Source organism: Myxine glutinosa, chromosome 1 (genome assembly GCF_964187855.1).
Source record: "Myxine glutinosa chromosome 1, kmMyxGlut1.1, whole genome shotgun sequence".
Lineage (NCBI taxonomy): Eukaryota > Metazoa > Chordata > Myxini > Myxiniformes > Myxinidae > Myxine > Myxine glutinosa.
Window position 1 is genome coordinate 328,771,377 of NC_136261.1, and position 19,169 is coordinate 328,790,545.

The 19,169-nt window shown below is 43.8% G+C and overlaps 1 protein-coding gene across 2 annotated transcripts in view; it reads left to right on the forward strand.

Annotated features, from left to right (window-relative positions):
* Positions 1 to 8,020: 8,020 nt before the first annotated feature.
* The window catches only part of LOC137419508 (hemagglutinin/amebocyte aggregation factor-like), a 54,333-nt gene continuing 43,184 nt past the window's right edge, over positions 8,021 to 19,169 (forward strand). The window contains exons 1-3 of one of the 2 annotated variants that reach the window (XM_078769762.1): positions 8,021 to 8,124; positions 8,218 to 8,296; positions 9,751 to 9,945. In XM_078769762.1, the coding sequence (XP_078625888.1) occupies positions 8,070 to 8,124; positions 8,218 to 8,296; positions 9,751 to 9,945 (329 nt within the window). In that variant the 5' untranslated portion in view covers positions 8,021 to 8,069. The remainder of the gene's footprint in view (positions 8,125 to 8,217; positions 8,297 to 9,750; positions 9,946 to 19,169) is intronic. The other variant, XM_078769763.1, reaches the window with a different exon arrangement.

Genomic DNA, 19,169 nt, shown 5'->3' on the forward strand with positions numbered 1-19,169 from the left:
CCCATGCGCACAAAGGAAATCCGCACCGAGCAGGGCCATTGGCACACTGGCGGTGACGAACGACCATTGGAAATGCTGCCCTCCGAACCGCAGTGAGAGGCAACGCTTCCCGAATGTGCGGATGGGTGTTCCGTTGGCGGCAAGCAAAGCGGGGCCCCGGCCCGCGGCTTGCTTGTCGGACGCAGAGGCAGGGAGGACGCTTACCTGCGCTCCCGTGTCGCACAAAAAACGACGAACAGACAAGGTGTCCATGATGAAAAGGAGGCTGCCGGAATGGCCGACGCTCATGGCCACAGGTGAGCGCCGGCCCGGTCATTTCCCGACCCGTCAAAAGAACACGGCGGGCGGCACATTCTAGTCTTGCGGCCGAACCTGGCATGGTAGTAGCACCAGGTTTGCGGCGGCGGTGGCGGCCGCGACCGCCGTGCCGGCGGCGGTGGTGGCGGCGGCGGCGGCGGTAGTGGGCGGGGCGTAGCAGCGGCCATGAGGGAAGCAGGGGACGCTGGAGCCTCCGCACCGGGATCCACCACGGCAGCACCGTACAATTTGTCGGCCTCTCCGGCCAGGGCGCGGGGTTCCGTTATTTCGGAACCGGCCAGCGCGAGGCGCACCTGTACAGGCAGCTGGCGGAGAAAAAGTGCGCGGAACAAGAAATCCGGGCGCTGGTCTCCAAGCAGGAACAGCATGAAATCCATCCGGACGGATGGTCGTGTGTCGCCGAGGGCGGGAAGGTCCAGGAGGCGGTCGGCACGTTCGACCTCCGTGAGCCCGAACGTGGCGAGGAGGAGACGTTTGAGCGCCTCGTACTTGTGGTCGCCCGGCGGGCGCCGAAGGATGGACACGACGCGGGCGGCAGTGCCGGCCCAAGGGCGGCGACCACGTGGTAGTACCGGGTCTCGTCCGCCGTGATGCCCCGGAGTTTGAATTGAGCTTCGGCTTGCACAAACCAAACGTCAGCTTGCGCTTCCCAGTACTCCGGGAGTTTGATGGCGACGGCTTTGGTAGCCATGGCGCGTTCGGGGGTCAGCGACGGCTGAACCAGTCGGGGTCACCAGTGTGGCGCTGTGCACACACGACTCGATTGCCAGAGAGGTAGGCCACAACGCGTGGATACAAACGAAAGTACTTTATTACACGTTCGCTCATCAGCACTGGGAGGGCTTGACCTTAGAGCCCGCATATATGTCCCGAGGCCACGCCTTGCCCCCGGGCGTGGCCGATCGGCCGAAAGGCGGGGCATGTATTTCAGTTCCCCGCCTGGATGCTCGCGCCACCCACTGGTGCGTGGAATTATTGACCCTTGTGCCCGCCACAATACAGCCTTAGCCAACCCCTTATATGCCAATTGCAAAGGTGAAGTGTTGTCTTTGGTGTTAAATGGCTATGCCAGAGCGAAGTGGGAACTTTCGAAGAGACTGCGAAGGAGAACTGTTCATCAGTTGATGAAAAGTTAAAAAGTCGCTTTAGTGGCCCACTCCAGAGACAAACACGCTCTATCCGATTCAATGCAGCTACAAAGAGTAGTAAAGAAAGTTAGGTGGCGAATGCAGCTTGCTTGAGTCTACTGGCACAACACCATTGTCCTACCATAATGGGTGAGCAACTGGAACTCGTTGTGAAAGACAGGTATCTCAACACGTTAAGTATCCCCATCCGTCAGTACATTTATAAACAACTGCATACACGAAACACCGGCCAACAGGCTATGTCCCTTGATTCGCTGGCTCGAACATAGGAGGCCATAAACAATATGGCTCCCACCAATATCATTTCATCTGTTGGGGAAGGTTACACCACTTACTCTTATCCACAGCCACTAGCCTTGAAACACCCCAAAGGACACAATAGAAGAGCTCCCCTTTGTACCTCTCACCCATACTTTGAGTTCACGTTTTCTCCACCCCATCGATCCCGTCACAGCGATTACTGGTTTGGGGATTTTGCTGCGCACGACCCTTTTTGTGATGACTCATATTGGGATGACACCTGCTAGGAATACACCAGATACCTGAAGCCCCATCGAGTTAATTCTCCCAGATGGCAGGGAAGTTATGACCATGTGCACTCATAATCCCATGAGGAGGGGAGGGGGGAGGGGGAAGGATAGAGATTGCCTTAGAAGAGATAGAACTGTGTAGTGTAGCATGGTTCGTGTGCGAGTAGGAAGTCACTCGATATAAGGAAGTGGGGACCTGTTAGCTTACGGATTGTGTTCGAATGTGCACGATTGGGAGGGTTTTTTTTTTTTTTTGTATACAGAGTCGAGGCTCGTGAAAGAGCTAACATTTATCAAACAAACAAATCAAACAAACAAGCAAACAAAGTATATAAAAAGGGGAGCGGTCGACAAGATGGGGAGAGAAGGGGAGGAAGCACACAAACACAACATTTGAAAGCAGGGACATCGGGAGATGTGTGGGAGGGAGAGGGCCTGGGGGGAGGCAGGATAGGTATAAAACGCAAGGACACCAAGGACTTCCAGGAAAGAAGTCGGCACCTCAAAAAAGTGGATTTGGGGTGAAATTAGTGGGGGTAGAAAAGATCAAGGTTTTGGATTGGGGAAGATAAGAGATGGTGGTGAACAGCCGTTTTAAAGACCTGGAGGGAGGAGTGGGATTGAAGAGAGTGAGGGAGTTTGTTCCAGAGGCGGGAGAAAAGAGGAATGAAAGAGTGAAGGTGAGGAGAGAGTCTTGATTTTGGCAGTTTAACCATAAGAGGGTTGCAAGCAGATCTTGTGTGACCTGTAGGAATATTTGGGGGACAGAGCCCAGAGAGAGCTGGGGGAGCAAGGCCGGAGAGGAGTCGGTAGAAGACGGTTGTGTTTGTGATAAGATAGAGAGGGAGTATAGTTAATTAAACGTGTGCAAAACCTCTTTTAAACATTCACCAGGCGTGCCGAGTGACATCTCTGAAGAACAGAGTTCGCACCAGCCCAGCAGAACGAAGCAGAAAGATATGGAATTCTGACAGTCAACGAGAGGGGGTGGGGGAGCTATGATCGTCTCCTGGAAGGGGGTGGAGTCAAACACCTGGAAGGGTGGTGGGTCATCAAGGGAGATGAGGGAGGAGCTCATAAGGGTAGGCAGGGATTGCAAGAGTATGAGAATGGGGAGGAGAGAGGTGGAGTGGTAATAGTCATATGAGGAGAATTAATAGTGTGCTGAGGAGCTCGCGGTTTTGGTGAGGGGAATTCACAGTGTGCTGGGGAGCTCGCCATTTTGGGAAGAGAATTAGGAGTATGCTGTGGAGCTCGTGTGTTTGTGAGGAGAATTGGGAAGTTCTGAGGAGAATTGAGAGGTGAGGAGCTTTAAGGAGGTCGCCCTGCCTGCCTGCCTTCGGTCCTGATGCTGTTCTCATCTCCCCTCCTCACCTTTTTGTCTGCCTGCTGTCTCTTCATCGCCTGTTCCATGCCCATCTGCCTCCTCCTCTGCTGCCACCAGAGATAAGTCGCCCGGTTTTGTCCCTCACCCCGTCTGTGCTTGTGATTGGAGAGAGAGGTGCTTTAGATTTTATAGGATTTATTTTACCTCATTGTATTTAGTTATTATTGAATTCGTTGTCTCTGGTTGTGTTATGGAAATAACCCATTTGGTTTTAAAAGAGATAAGGTCCTGGTGATTCTCCTCAGCCCGTGCGTGCGAGCATAATATCGCCATCTTTCGGTACGTCTCTACAGGAATTAAAACCGTTCGGTACATCGCAGGATTTTAACCTCCCGCCGCAACATGCTCGACGTTAGTTGAGCCGTTGATGCTACATTACTTCGAGAATGATACCTGTGGAGATGCTCACTACCCTCATGGATATGGTGAGGAGCGTCGGACACACGCTTCCGGTCAACACAGGTCTATCTCACCAGAAGACAGACCACGTGGCTATTCCCTTCGATGGAAAGGAGAGCATTCTGCCCGTAACACAAGACCATGTCAGCGAACGCCTCAATTGGAGAGAGATTCCGGCCCACATAACAAGGACCAATCCCGTAACCATTATCCGAGCCCGCAAGAATACTCGCAAGACTTAATGTGTCTTTCACTGAGGAGAGGCTTCTGTGTGGCTACTCTGCCATGAAGCCCAGATCGGTGGAGTGTTGCAGTGATGGTTGTCGTTCTGGAAGTTTCTCCCATCTCCACACAGGATCTCTAGAGCTCAGCCAGAGTGGCCATCGGGTTCTTGGTCACCTCTCTTACCAAGGACCTTCTCCCCCGATTGCTCAGTTTGGCTGGGCGGCCAGCTCTAGGAAGAGTCCTGGTTGTTCCAAACTTCTTCCATTTAAGAATTATGGAGGCCACTGTGCTCTTGGGAACCTTCAATGCAGCAGAAAATTTTTTTTCGGCTTCCCCAGATCTGTGCCTCGACACAATCCTGTCTCTGAGCTCTGCAGGCAGTTCCTTCGACCTCATGGCTTGGTTTTTGCTCTGATATGCATTGTCAGCTGTGAGACTTTATATAGACAGGTGTGTGCCTTTCCAAATCATGTCCAATCAATTGAATTTACCACAGGTGGACTCCAATCAAGGTGTGGAAACATCTCAAAGATGATCAAGAGAAATGGGAGGCACCTGAGCTAAATTTCAAGTGTCATACAAAAAGGGTCTGAATACTTATGTCAATGTGATATTTCAGTTTTTTATTTTTAATAAATCTGCAAAACTTTCTAAAATCCTGTTTTCTCTTTGTCATTATGGGGTATTGAGTGTAGATTGATGAGGGAAAAAATGAATTTAAGCGATTTCAGCATAAGGCTGCAACATAACAAAATGTGAAAAAAGTGAAGGGGTCTGAATACTTTCTGAATGCACTGCATATAATCATCTTGCAATATACAAACTATACTTTTTTTCAGCAAGTAATGCACAATCTCCCCCAACCTGGAGGCCTGGGTATTCTACAAAGTGGAACAGCATTTGCATATTGAGTCGCTGAATTGGTTCACCAATCAAAACCTGGAAGAATGTTATTTATTTGGATTTCGCAAGTATTGTGCAATGCATAACTTTCTTGTTTACGTGTTTATGAGCAGGACATTTCAAAAAGTTATGGAAGGGTTCGGATGAAACTTGGAAGACAGGTTGGATGTGTGACAAGGACAAATTGATTAGATTTTGTTGAAGATCCGAATACTAGATTTTTTTTTTGTAGTGATTCTTCACCATTGAGAGATTAACCTTCACCATTGCAGATTTAACCCTTCTTCACCAGTTTGGTCAGCCGATCAGAGATAACTTCATCTGAAATAAGTTTGGTAAGCCGATTAGAGATAACTCAACATTAAGTTTGGTGAGCCAATCAGAGATAACTTCACGTGAAATAAGTTTGGTCAGCCGATCAGAGATAACTTCATGTGAAATAAGTTTGGTAAGCCAATTAGAGATAACTTAACATTAAATTTGGTCAGCCGATCAGAGATAACTTCACGTGAAATAGGTTGGTCAGCCGATCAGAGATGACTTCATGTGAAATAGGTTTGGTAAGCCAATCAGAGATAACTTAACATTAAGTTTGGTCAGCCGATCAGAGATAACTTAACAAGAAATAAATAAGTTTGGTCAGCCGATCTGAGATAACTTACCAAGAAATAAATAAGTTTGGTCAGCCGATCTTCTTCTTCTTTCGTGTATCATCAGATGGCCAGCTAAGTGTCGTGCAGCCATGCCCTCGTCTCTGGTCCTACGTCGAAGAGGCCGGCTTCTGAAGGTGGTCTGTATAGGGGGCAGGTGGTAATTATGTGTTCGGCAGTCTGCTCAGGCTCGCCGCACTCGCACGCGGCGCTGTCTGCCAGGCCCCACATCTTCAGCGATGATTTGAAACGGCCGACCCCCGTACGTAGACGGTTCAGCAAGGTCCATTGCAGGCGTGGTAGATCTTCTCCTACGACGCCACCTCCTGGGTCCCAGATGTAGCGGTGGATGCGGGTGGGTCCGGCCGTTTCCCACACCTGCTTCGTGTCGAGGGCCTCACCACCGCCAAGCTCGAAGTCATACGTCAGCCGATCTGAGATAACTTAACAAGAAATAAATAAGTTTCGTCAGCCGATCTGGGATAACTTAACAAGAAATATATAAGTTTGGTCAGCCGATCAGAGATAACTTACCAAGAAATAAATAAGTTTGGTCAGCCGATCTGAGATAACTTACCAAGAAATAAATAAGTTTGGTCAGCCGATCTGGGATAACTTAACAAGAAATATATAAGTTTGGTCAGCCGATCAGAGATAACTTAACAAGAAATAAATAAGTTTGGTCAGCCGATCTGAGATAACTTACCAAGAAATAAATAAGTTTGGTCAGCCGATCAGAGATAACTTAATAAAAAAATAGGTTTGGTAAGCCGATCAGAGATAACTTCACTTTAAATAAGTTTGTTCGACCGATCAGAGATAACTTAACAAGAAATAAATAAGTTTGGTCAGCCAATCAAAGATAACTTAGCAAGAAATAAATAAGTTTGGTCAGCTGATCAGTGATAACTTAACAAGAAATAAATAAGTTTGGTCAGCCAATCTGAGATAACTTACCAAGAAATAAATAAGTTTGGTCAGCAGATCAGAGATAACTTAACAATAAATAAATAAGTTTGGTCAGCAGATCAGAGATAACTTAGCAAGAAATAAATAAGTTTGGTCAGCCGATCTGAGATAACTTACCAAGAAATAAATAAGTTTGGTCAGCAGATCAGAGATAACTTAACAATAAATAAATAAGTTTGGTCAGCCGATCTTCTTCTTCTTTCGTGTATCATCAGATGGCCAGCTAAGTGTCGTGCAGCCATGCCCTCGTCTCTGGTCCTACGTCGAAGAGGCCGGCTTCTGAAGGTGGTCTGTATAGGGGGCAGGTGGTAATTATGTGTTCGGCAGTCTGCTCAGGCTCGCCGCACTCGCACGCGGCGCTGTCTGCCAGGCCCCACATCTTCAGCGATGATTTGAAACGGCCGACCCCCGTACGTAGACGGTTCAGCAAGGTCCATTGCAGGCGTGGTAGATCTTCTCCTACGACGCCACCTCCTGGGTCCCAGATGTAGCGGTGGATGCGGGTGGGTCCGGCCGTTTCCCACACCTGCTTCGTGTCGAAGGCCTCACCACCGCCAAGCTCGAAGTCATACGTCAGCCGATCTGAGATAACTTAATAAGAAATAAATAAGTTTGGTCAGCCGATCTGGGATAACTTAACAAGAAATATATAAGTTTGGTCAGCCGATCAGAGATAACTTAATAAGAAATAAATAAGTTTGGTCAGCCGATCAGAGATAACTTAATAAGAAATAAATAAGTTTGGTCAGCCGATCTGGGATAACTTAACAAGAAATAAATAAGTTTGGTCAGCAGATCAGAGATAACTTAATAAGAAATAAATAAGTTTGGTCAGCCGATCAGAGATAACTTAACAAGAAATAAATAAGTTTGGTCAGCAGATCAGAGATAACTTAATAAGAAATAAATAAGTTTGGTCAGCCGATCTGGGATAACTTAACAAGAAATAAATAAGTTTGGTCAGCAGATCAGAGATAACTTAATAAGAAATAAATAAGTTTGGTCAGCAGATCAGAGATAACTTAATAAGAAATAAATAAGTTTGGTCAGCCGATCAGAGATAACTTAATAAGAAATAAATAAGTTTGGTCAGCCGATCTGGGATAACTTAACAAGAAATAAATAAGTTTGGTCAGCCGATCTGGGATAACTTAACAAGAAATAAATAAGTTTGGTCAGCCGATCAGAGATAACTTAATAAGAAATAAATAAGTTTGTTCAGCCGATCTGGATAACCTGACATGAAATGCATTGCAAAATGTAAAGGGAACTGCATAACTATATCAAGTATCAGCATATTGGAGCGGTTGCGGTATGCGGTTGCAAAAGTGGTGACCAAGTAGTGACATGCTGTAATCGTGATATTTTGACACTTTCCTTTGCAAATCTGTGTCTAGATTGATAAAATGCCACAATTTCTCTGCATTCATAATGAACATGATCCAAGATTACACTTGTAAGAAGTTACTCAACAATTAAACTTCCCCATAAGTCTCAAGTATAAATAACACTGTCGGAGGACATCACACACTTTCTGAAAATGACAAGGATGATTGCTCTGCTATTCGGGCTGGTGCTGCTGGTGACGATGGGAGGTGAGTGATTCTTCAGGTAAAAATTAAACATCCTTGTTTATCTTCATATCACATTTCTTATTTCTCATTTCCATTTCCCTTAAACCTCTTTAGCATCTGTTCGCATCAATGATTGGGATGGAGTGATGAACTATAATTGTCCACCTTCTCAATCGATCAGTCTCCTCCAGAGGTAACTTTAAATCATGAATAATAACATAAGTTGTTATTACAGAGTTCCTTCTGTAGATGTCGACCCTTGCGATATTTTATGACAATTAATCATTCTTCAAAGTCGTTATCAACATTTTCTTATCAATGGCCTTTGATGCTCATAAATAATCTTCAGAGGTTGATTTTGCTATTCGGTTTTGAAAGACACTTTTTGCTCAATACCTGTTTTGATAAACATTTATAGATTTGGACAGTTGTTGTTGTTGTTGTTTCGTATGTAGCCTGTGGCTGCTGGTTGCATCATTTTTCTTGAAGCGCGTTTGTGCCGCTGATGCAGTGCCCCAATTACCAGTGAGCTGGTACTCAATTTTCCGACCTCGGATGGATGACAGTATGAGTCAAGTCAACCCTCCCAGCATTAATTCAACAATCGACCTGGATTCAAACTCAGCATCCGAGGATCCCAAGCCGGCACCCTAACCGTTAAACACCAGGCTTGTCTGGGGCTATACAACAACAACAACAACAACAACAACAATTGTCGGATTGGTGCTTTACTTGTAGATGGGATGCATGTTGTATTACAAAGTTCCCTGGATGGACATTCAGCTGGGTGTCTTGTCTACCTCAGCATTCACTGGTCGATATGAAAGATCCCACAGTGTCTTTTTACGATGATTAGGAGAGTTATCACTGGCACCCCGGGTAAAATATAAACGACTGCCCAAATAACCTTCAGTCAATAATCAGGCCTATACGGCCGGTTCTTGAAAGACTTGGGCCAAATACCTCCCCCGGCCGACCCCACAATAATGGGGGGATAATTAGTACCGTAAAAGGAGAATCTACCGTATAAAACACAATGTCAGTTTGTGTGTTTGTACAGATGCCTGTCTCTCCATCTGTCCCCCTTCATTGACCTTTAACACCCGTTAAAGGTCAATCTTTTAACACGAATCTGCATTCACTATGGTCTATTTTTGATGATAAAACAAACTTGAAAAACATTTTCCATAAAAGAGTAATTACATCTCTTCTATTGGAATTGTCGACGGTGGCTTGCAAACCGAGCCTCAAGGGCGGTGGACAGAAAGGTTTTTTGAAATACCTATAAATACAGGGTGCAGGGAGGTGAAATTCGCTGCACATGATGTGCAACATGCGCAGAGTAAACCGGTGTTCATTAACGTCCGTATGATGTGGAACAAATAAAAGAGATACGAGCACACGTTACACAAGGCCGAGGCTTCGGACTTTGGCACGCTCACGAGGCTGCACCGTCGAATAAACTGTTTCAACCCGTTATATTTGACGGACTTTGTACGAGTAAGTAATGTATTTCAGCCAATTGTAATCCCAAAGTGAGTGTTTTATTGAGGGTTTATGAAAATGCTATAAATGGTTATTTCCATCATCTATTTCACACAAACCTGCCTCACCATAATTACCTTTCTTGTATGTTTTCTATTCCAGTTATCATCGCAACGACAAAGAGGACCGAGTGTGGGATGTAAATTGCAAAACCACCTTCGGAAGAGAATCCCAGCCATTATGCTATATGACAAATTATGTGAATTCGTTTGATGAAGCAATTGTGTTTAAATGTCCCCAAAACTTCGCTATTTCTGGCCTGCATAGTTACCATGACAACTACACGGAAGACAGAAGGTAAATCGATTTTGGAAGTTGTTTCATCAGGATACTAGCGAATGTGCACGGTGAAATGGAAATTTCTAAACAGTGAATTATGTGATCATTTGTTGCTACATTCCAGGTGTTTGATACGGACATATTGTTTCCTCCGCCACCAAAGGTGGATGGAGGTTATGTTTTCACCCCTGTCTGTCTGTCTGTCTGTTTGTCTGTAAACACGATATGTCAAAATGTTGTGGATGGATTCGGACTAAATTTTGCTGAGAGGTCGTGTATGTGGCAAGGACGAAATAATTAGATTTTGGTGAAGATCCGGATCCGGCTGCAATAATTTTTTAAGTGATTCTTCAACATTGAGAGACAGGGCCAAAAACGATACTTAGCAGGATATCTCAAAAAGTTATGGACAAGTTATGACTAAACATGGGGAACGAGTTGGTTTGGTGACAAGAACAAGCTGATTCGATTTTGGTTCAGGTCCGAATCCAGATCCGGCCTATCAGTGGGACATGAAAAGGACGAATTGAATAGATTTTGTGAAGAATTTTTTTTCGAGTATTTTTCAAGTGATTCTTCACCATTGAGAGACAGGGTCAAAACGAATATATATATAATCATGATATTTCAAAATGTTATGCACGACTTGTGACAAAACTTGTTGGATGAGTTGGTTCGGCGAAAAGAACAAGCCGATTAGATTTTGGTTCAAGTCCGGATCCAGATCCGACCTTTCTGTGGGATGCAAAACGTAAACGGATCAGCCTGGTGGAGGTATGCTCTCTACCGAGTGTCGGTCTAGTTGATGTTATGATGAGATCAATGTTGATGTGGATTAAGATTGAATTGTTGATGTCGAGTGTACACCTCGAAGCTGATCTTTTTTGTACACAAGGTCCAGGCTCATGGAAGAGATAGAGCAGAATGGAAGGAACCAAATGGAAAACGGAAATCACCAACAGCAGAGTAGAAGTAAGAGTGAAAGGGAGATCACGGGAAGAGGGAAGCATAATTGGGGTGAAATAGCTGCACAAAAGCTATGTTTGGTTAATGAAGAAATAATATACAATGATGTAAGAATGCCCTCTTGCTGTGAAGAATGGGAAGAAAGGGGAACGGGAGGACACAGAGTTGCGTTCGAGAAGGAGGGGGTGGGGAAGGGGATTGAGGACTTGGGGTGGCGAGGAGGTTCAAAGATCTGAAGTGGAGAGGGGATTGACACCCTGGGTTTAGGGTTGGGAGGGGGTTGAGGACTTGTGGTGGGAGAGTGAGAGTTGAGGACTTGTGGTGGACGGAGAGGGGGGGGGGGGGGGAAGAGTTGAGGAACAGTGGTGGGGGAGTGAGAGTTGAGGACTTGTAGTGGGGGAGGAAGAGTTGAGGACTTGTGGTGGAGGAGGGAGAGGTGAGGACTTGTAGTGGTGGAGAGAGAGAGTTGAGGACTTGTAGTGGTGGAGAGAGAGAGAGTTGAGGACTTGTAGTGGTGGAGAGAGAGAGAGATCTGAGGACTTGTAGTGGTGGAGAGAGAATTTAGGACTTGTAGTGGTGGAAAGAGAGAGTTGAGGACTTGTGGTGGAGGATGGAGAGTTGAGGACTGGGGTGAGGAGGTTGAATTAATCAAGGAAAATATTTTGGGAACATGTCTGGTAACTAAACTAGAAAGCCCACTGATCGGTTGGACCTAAATCCAGACATGAACCAAAATGGAAATGGCTTGTTCTTGTCACCTAACCAACTCATCCACCTACATTGCCTTCAGAAAGTATTCATACACCTTGGCTTTTTCACATTCTGTTTTTTACAGCCTGAATATAAAATGGCTTGAATTGAGATTTTTTGTCACTGATCTACACGTAATACCTCATGATGAATGTCAAAGTGGATTTTTAAAAAAAAAATTCACTAAATAATTAAAAATGAAAAACTAAAATGTCTTGAGTCAATAGGGATTCAACCTCTTTGCAATGACACTCCAAATTGAGCTCAGGTGCATGCAATCTTCTTTGGTCATCCTCAAGATGTGTCTTTAATGTGATTGGATCCATGTGTGGCCAATTGAATTGATTGGACATGATTTAGAAAGAAACACACCTTTCTATATAAGGTCCCATAGCTTACAGTGCACGCCAGAGCAGAAACTCTTCCATGAAGTCCAAGGATATGTCCGTACAACTCAGATAGAATTGTGAGGAGGCATAGATCTGGGAAAGGTATTTTTTTATTACAGAAGAAAGTTGACATTGCCCTCTTACAAGAGACCCATGCCAACGACTGCTGTGTCGCAGAGTGGTGTAGGCTCTTCCCCGGCCTGTCCTTTTTTAGTAACGGTGACTCCCATAAAGGCGGTGTCGCAATAATTCTTAGCCCCTCCTTTTCGCCTTCATCGCTTAAATTCGACGAAATACACAAGGGATCCCTAGCATCCCTAGAATTCCACTACTGTGGAAAATTCTATACTATTTTTAATATCTATGCCCCAAGTACGCCTGTAGCTCGGCGAGTTTTTTTTTAATGACCTTGGGACACACCTAACGTCCCTCGACAGCCAAAACGCCCTAAAAAACCAAGACAATCATGTTTGTATTGGTGGAGATTTTAATTGCACCCTCCAACCCCAACTAGATAGGAACAGTGCAGAGCCCCATCCTGCCTCCACAATCCCTCTCACCAAATTTTTAAAACAAATGAATTTGACAGATATATGGCGGGTACAGCACCCATCAATCAGGCAATACACATGGTGTCGGTGCATTCAGGGTAATATTGTACTTGCTCGCTTGGACAAGTTTTATATTAATCCTCCACTTGAACGCATCGTTCTGTCATCCAAAATTTGCCCATCAGGATTCTCGGACCACAGCGCAACATTTCTCAATTTCTGCCCCCTGCCCGAAACACAAGAGTGCTTTTTGGAAATTTAATAACTTACTTGATGATAGTACCTTTAAGGACATTTTTCCGGAAATTTGGAATATTCTAGTTGCCTCCCAAGGGAATTTCTCAAACCTCAGACAATGGTGGGATAATGCCAAAACGCACATCAGACTATTCTGCCAACAATATCGTGTGTATGGTGTTCAAGAGGAAAGAAAAACCACAACCTTACTTGAAGATGAAATCCTGGAATTACAGGAACAGCTTCAGGGAACTGCAAGTGTGAGCTACCAGGAAATGAGGCAACAAATTCATGGAAAAACGGCCTTACTGAATTCCATATCCGAAAGGCGAGCACAAAATGCTTTATTGCGCCTGAAGATGAGGTACATACACGACCTTGATGCTCCAACCAAATTCTTCTTCAGCCTTAAAAGGGGGGCCTCTTCGTCAATGATTACACGCTTGCTCCATGATGGGGAACTCCTTTATGAAGATGGCAGAATCAGGGAATGTGCCCAGAAACATTTTAAACAATGGTTTATGCGGCATGACATTAACCAGGATGCAATATCGGAACTTGTTTCTAACCTTCCAACATTGGCGGAGGATCAGAAGCAGCAGTTGGAGGATCCTCTTAGGTTACCTGAGCTCACCGCTGCCTTGAAGGCCTTGGAACCTGATAAAGCCCCTGGACTGGATGGGCTGACTAGCGAATTTTTCCAGTTTTTTTGGGACGCCATTGGACCTCACCTACTGCGGGTATTGAATGAATGTTTAGAGGATGGACAACTGCCGTGGAGTTGCCGGAGAGCAGTCACCACCTTAATTCCTAAGAAAGCGGACACCCAACTTATAGAGAACTGGCGTCCTATTTCTGTTTTATGTACGGATTATAAAATTTTAGCCAAAGCCTTGTCTAATCGAATGAAACCTTTTATGAATGTACTAATAGGAGAACATCAATCCTTTTGTATTCCTGGACGTACTATTTTTAATAATATCTTTCTTATCCGTGATACCATTCGGTTTTGTAACAATTTTAATATGAATGTTGGTCTGTTTTTTATTGACCAAGGAAAAGCCTTTGACTGTATTGACCACATGTACCTTTTTAGAGTTTTAGAGAATTTTGGGTTTGGACCTATTTTTATCTCGTACGTTAAACTTTTGTATTGTAATATATCCAGTGTTCTTAAAATTAATCAAGTATTGTGTAGCCCCATTGCTGTACAACGGGGAGTACGGCAAGGTTGCCCGCTATCTGGACTTTTATACTCTCTTGCCATCGAACCTCTTCTGCTCCAATTACGTACGCACATTTCTGGCTTCACTGGATCAATTCTTACCACACCGCTAAAAGTCTCTGCCTATGCAGATGATGTCTGTATTTATATAAAAAAATAGTGCTGACGTCACTGCGGTGGCTCAGGCACTAAAAACATATTGTCAGGCTTGTTCAGGCCAGGTGAACTGGAAGAAGAGTGAAGCCCTTTGGATAGGACCTGGAGATTGCCCGCCAATTGTCCTACCAGGAGGAGTGAACTGGCAGAAAAGTGGCATTAAATACCTCGGTATTTTCCTAGGAGACAACACCTTTGAGGAGCAGAACTGGGTGGGATTACCGGACAAGGTAATGGCAAAACTGGCCCACTGGAAAGGACTTCTTTCTCAACTTTCGTACCGCGGAAGAACTCTCGTCATTAACAATCTTGTCGCCTCTATGCTATGGCATAAGATGATATGCCTACAACCGCTCGGGAGCCTTCTTATTACACTGCAAAAGAGCATTGTCGACTTTTTCTGGAGCGGGAAACACTGGCTCCAACCCCCCGTGGCATACTTACCACTCACTGAAGGTGGCCAAGGTCTTATTGATATCCGCAGCCGGATTATGGTCTTCCGGCTTCATATCGTGCGCCAACTTGTATATGGAGATGAAGCCCTACTCTGGAGGCCTCTGGCTAACTGCATATTGCAGCTTACATGCAAGCTGGGTTACGACCGAGAACTTTTCTTGATGAACCCTCATCAAATCGATTCATCCTTGCTGCCCACCTTTTACCAAGGGGTGATGAACGCCTGGCAAGCCCTGGCCTTTTCCCGTGAAATGGCAACATACAACATGGAAATGTTGTTGAATGAGCCCCTATGCTACAACCCCTTCCTGGAAAACAGCTTGAATAATAGGGGACTCGTTCAACGCTTTATTGATGCCAAGCTGCTACGAGTGAAAGACCTCATGACAGAGTCTGGGAGCTGCTGGCTGAGTGCTGCCGCTGTGGCACAAAAAACCGGAATAAAATCTGTTAGGATCATCTCTCGGTTCCTTCAAGGGATATCCACAACGTATCGTAATACCTGCGAGGAACTTGGCCCTTCCCCCAAGGAAACAGCGGGTGACTTCCCCAAACTCCTAGTCTTCAGCCCGCCACTTAATCTGTCCCCTGGCCTGAACAGCCCTGATGATACTGCATTATCCCTTCCCGCCTTTCCAAAGAAAACTTTGTACAACGCGTACGTTAAAATTTTATACGCAAAAACATTTTCTGAGCACCCGAGGCTTCGATGGCGGGATGTTTTACCCCCAATACCCCCCAATTGCCCCAATTGGCGAAGTTTTTATCTCTTGCCTACTCCAAAGTATGTTGGAGATATTCAATGGAAACTTGTACACTGGATTTTACCTTATAATGTTTTACTGAACCGGTTTTCTACTGCTAACTCTAATCTATGCCCTTTCTGTGCATCCATTGAAACCCTACCGCATATATACCTTGAGTGTGAACGATTGCAACCTCTTTTTACATTCCTTCAGGAACGCTTTGTGAAGCTTGGTTCCCTCTTCAATCACAATGTTTTTATTTATGGTGTTTTAGGACCGTCTTCCCTTAGAAATGTGGTTTTAATGAATTTTTTAATTGGCCAGGCCAAGTTTGCAATTTACAAATCCAGGAAGAAAAAAATGGGAAACGCTTCTGACTCGTCATATGATGTACTGCTCACCTTTAAGGCTCTTGTAAATGCAAGACTAAAGCTAGAGTACCGGTTTTTTTAAATGAACAAGAATTTAACATGTTTTAAAGAAAAGTGGGTTTTTAATGATGTCATATGCACACTTGATGATGATGATTTGATAATAACTTTTCCTTGAGACTATTTTTATTGTGTTTTGTTTCTTTATGACTGAACATAACTGATTTTTTGTACTCTTGTAATAAAAGGAAGAAACAGTCAGTCTCTCTATCTCTCTATCTCTCTATCTCTATCTCTATCTCTTTCCCTCTCTATCTCTTTCCCTCTCTATCTCTTTCCCTCTCTATCTCTTTCCCTCTCTATCTCTTTCCCTCTCTATCTCTCCAACTCTGTCGTGGCTCTGACTTCGTGAAGGCGGGGGTACACCATCCTGGATATTGTCCGGGGCTATACAACAACAACAACAACAACAACAACAACAACAACCATTATAACTATTTAGAATTACCTTTATAACCCTTTAGAATCACCCATTATAATTACCCTTTCGAATTACACTTTGCACTCGCTTTAGAATTACCCTTTATAATTACCCTTTATAATTACCCTTTAGAATTACCCTTTAGAATTACCTGTTGGAATTACCCTTTACAATCACCCTTTAGAATTACGTGTTTGAATTACCCTTTGGAATTACCTGTTAGAATTACCCTTTACAATCACCCTTTTGAATTATCTGTTAGAATCACCCTTTAGAATTAACCTTTAGAATCACCCATTATAATTACCCTTTAGAATTACACTTTGCACTCACGCTTTAGAATTACCCTTCATAATTACCCATCCGATTTACAATTTCGAATTACCCTTTTGAATTACCCTTTAGAATTACCCTTTAGAATTACCCTTTAGAATTACCCTTTAGAATTACCCTTTAGAATTACCCTTTTGAATTACCAGTTAGAATTACCCTTCAGAATTACCCTTCAGAATTACCCTTTAGAATTACCAGTTGGAATTACCCTTTAGAATTACCTGTTAGAATTACCCTTTAGAATTACCCTTTAGAATCGCCCTTTAGAATTACACTTTGCACTCACGCTTTAGAATTACCCTTTATAATTACCCATCCGATTTACCCATTCGAATTACCCTTTAGAATTACCCTTTAGAATTACCCTTTAGAATTACCCTTTAGAATTACCCTTTAGAATTACCCTTTAGAATTACCTGTTAGAATTACCTGTTAGAATTACCCTTTAGAATTACCCTTGAGAACTACCCGTTATAATTACCCTTTTGAATTACCCTTTAGAATTACCCTTTTGAATTACCCTTTAGAATTACCCTTTAGAATTACCCTTTAGAATTACCCTTTAGAATTACCCTTTAGAATTACCCTTTAGAATTACCCTTTAGAATTACCTGTTAGAATTACCTGTTAGAATTACCCTTTAGAATTACCCTTGAGAATTACCCTTTAGAATTACCCTTTAGAATTACCCTTTAGAATTACCCTTTAGAATTACCCTTTTGAATTACCCTTTTGAATTACCCTTTTGAATTACCCTTTAGAATTACCCTTTAGAATTACCCTTTAGAATTACCCTTTAAAATTACCTGTTGGAATTACCATTTAGAATTACCCTTTAGAATTACCCTTTAGAATTACCCTTTAAAATTACCCTTTAGAATTACCCTTTTGAATTACCCTTTAGATTTACCCTTTATAATTACCCTTTATAATTACCCTTTGGAATTACCTGTTAGAATTACCCTTTAGAATTACCCTTAAGAATCACCCTTCAGAATTACCTGTTAGAATTACCCTTTAGAATTACCCTTAAGAATCACCCTTCAGAATTACCTGTTAGAATTACCCTTTAGAATTACCCTTAAGAATCACCCTTCAGAATTAACCTTTAAAATTACCCTTTTGAATTACCTTTTAGAATTACCCTCTATAATTTAGTATCTTTTGCCTCAACAGTTGCTGAGAAATAGTTAGGCAGTTAAGAGGAAGCATCGTTCATTTTTTCAGGAAAGCACCAAATTTGGCACAGATGTAGTATGGACCTATACAATTGTTTTCCTGAGGGGCGCCCAAAAATTCAGAAAATTCAAAAAATCCAAAACAATGTCCTGGATGCCGTGAAAAAGGGGAGAAAACGGGTATTGATTCGAACTATAGATTCTGATATTGTGGTCTTGGCAATAGCACACTACTTTACCTACCAGTCACACGGTGTGGAGGAACTCTGGATTGCCATTGGCACTGGTAAAAGCTACCGCTACCTCGCCATCCATAAAATTGCCACCGGCCTTGGCCGCAGGAAGTCCGAGTCTAGAAAGATATGTTGCCATCCTCTATGACCGGACTACCGAGATAAAGACAGTGAATGACATGTGCCGACACTTGTTCACGAAGAAGGCAAGAACAATTGATCACATTCCCCCAACAGCAGACGTCTTCGAACAACACCTAAGACGTTCATGTTTTCAGGCTGGACACGTATGGAGTCAGGCACTTGTGCCCTACCCAGAACTTCCATCACCAGCTGATTGGGGCTGGATGAAAACAGGGACTTCTTGGACACCAATTTGGACCACAATACCACTGATACAGGAGGCATGTTCAGAGCTTACAGGCTGCCATTGTAAGTCGGCCTGTAAAGGCAACTGTAAATGCTCCAGGGCAAATCTGCCCTGCACATCACTGTGTGACTGCGATGGACAGTGCTTGTAGTACTACGCGTCTGTGCGAGAGCCTCCATCTTTCAAGTGCCCACAATATTTTAAGTTAAAACTGCAACTGTGTGTAACTTTGATTTATTAATACCATTCCATTGTTATCAGAGACCACTAAAACAATGTGTATCACTTGGAATTGAAATTTTACCTAAAATACTATGAGAGATTCAAGGAAAATGGAAACACCATGGCGGCCATCTTGAAATTAAAGATGATGGATGCCAATGTTTATGCAATTGATCCCATTGGATTCAGAGACCATGAAAACATGGGGTAAGACACTGGAACTGTGGTGTTATCGCTCATAGTAGCCGGCGAAGCCGGTGTTGTGAATAAACGCGTATGTATTATGTTGAAAACCAGATTATGTTGGATCCCTTGGCTTGAGAATTCCGAAGCTGTGACGCACCAAATCGCTCAATGGAGGCCGCCATCTTGCGGATGCGGAAGTATGCATAACAAATTGAAAAACGTTCAATAGGAGTTTGTTTCACCCGTCTTTGTTTGATTCACAATCTTATGCACCTCTAATTTGTAATTAAAATACTTTAAGGACCAACCTCGGCCTGCACGGGCCTGGTTATCTTCAACGAAAATCGTCACCAAACACCGGAACCAATGAGATGCGAGCATTTGAAAAAATA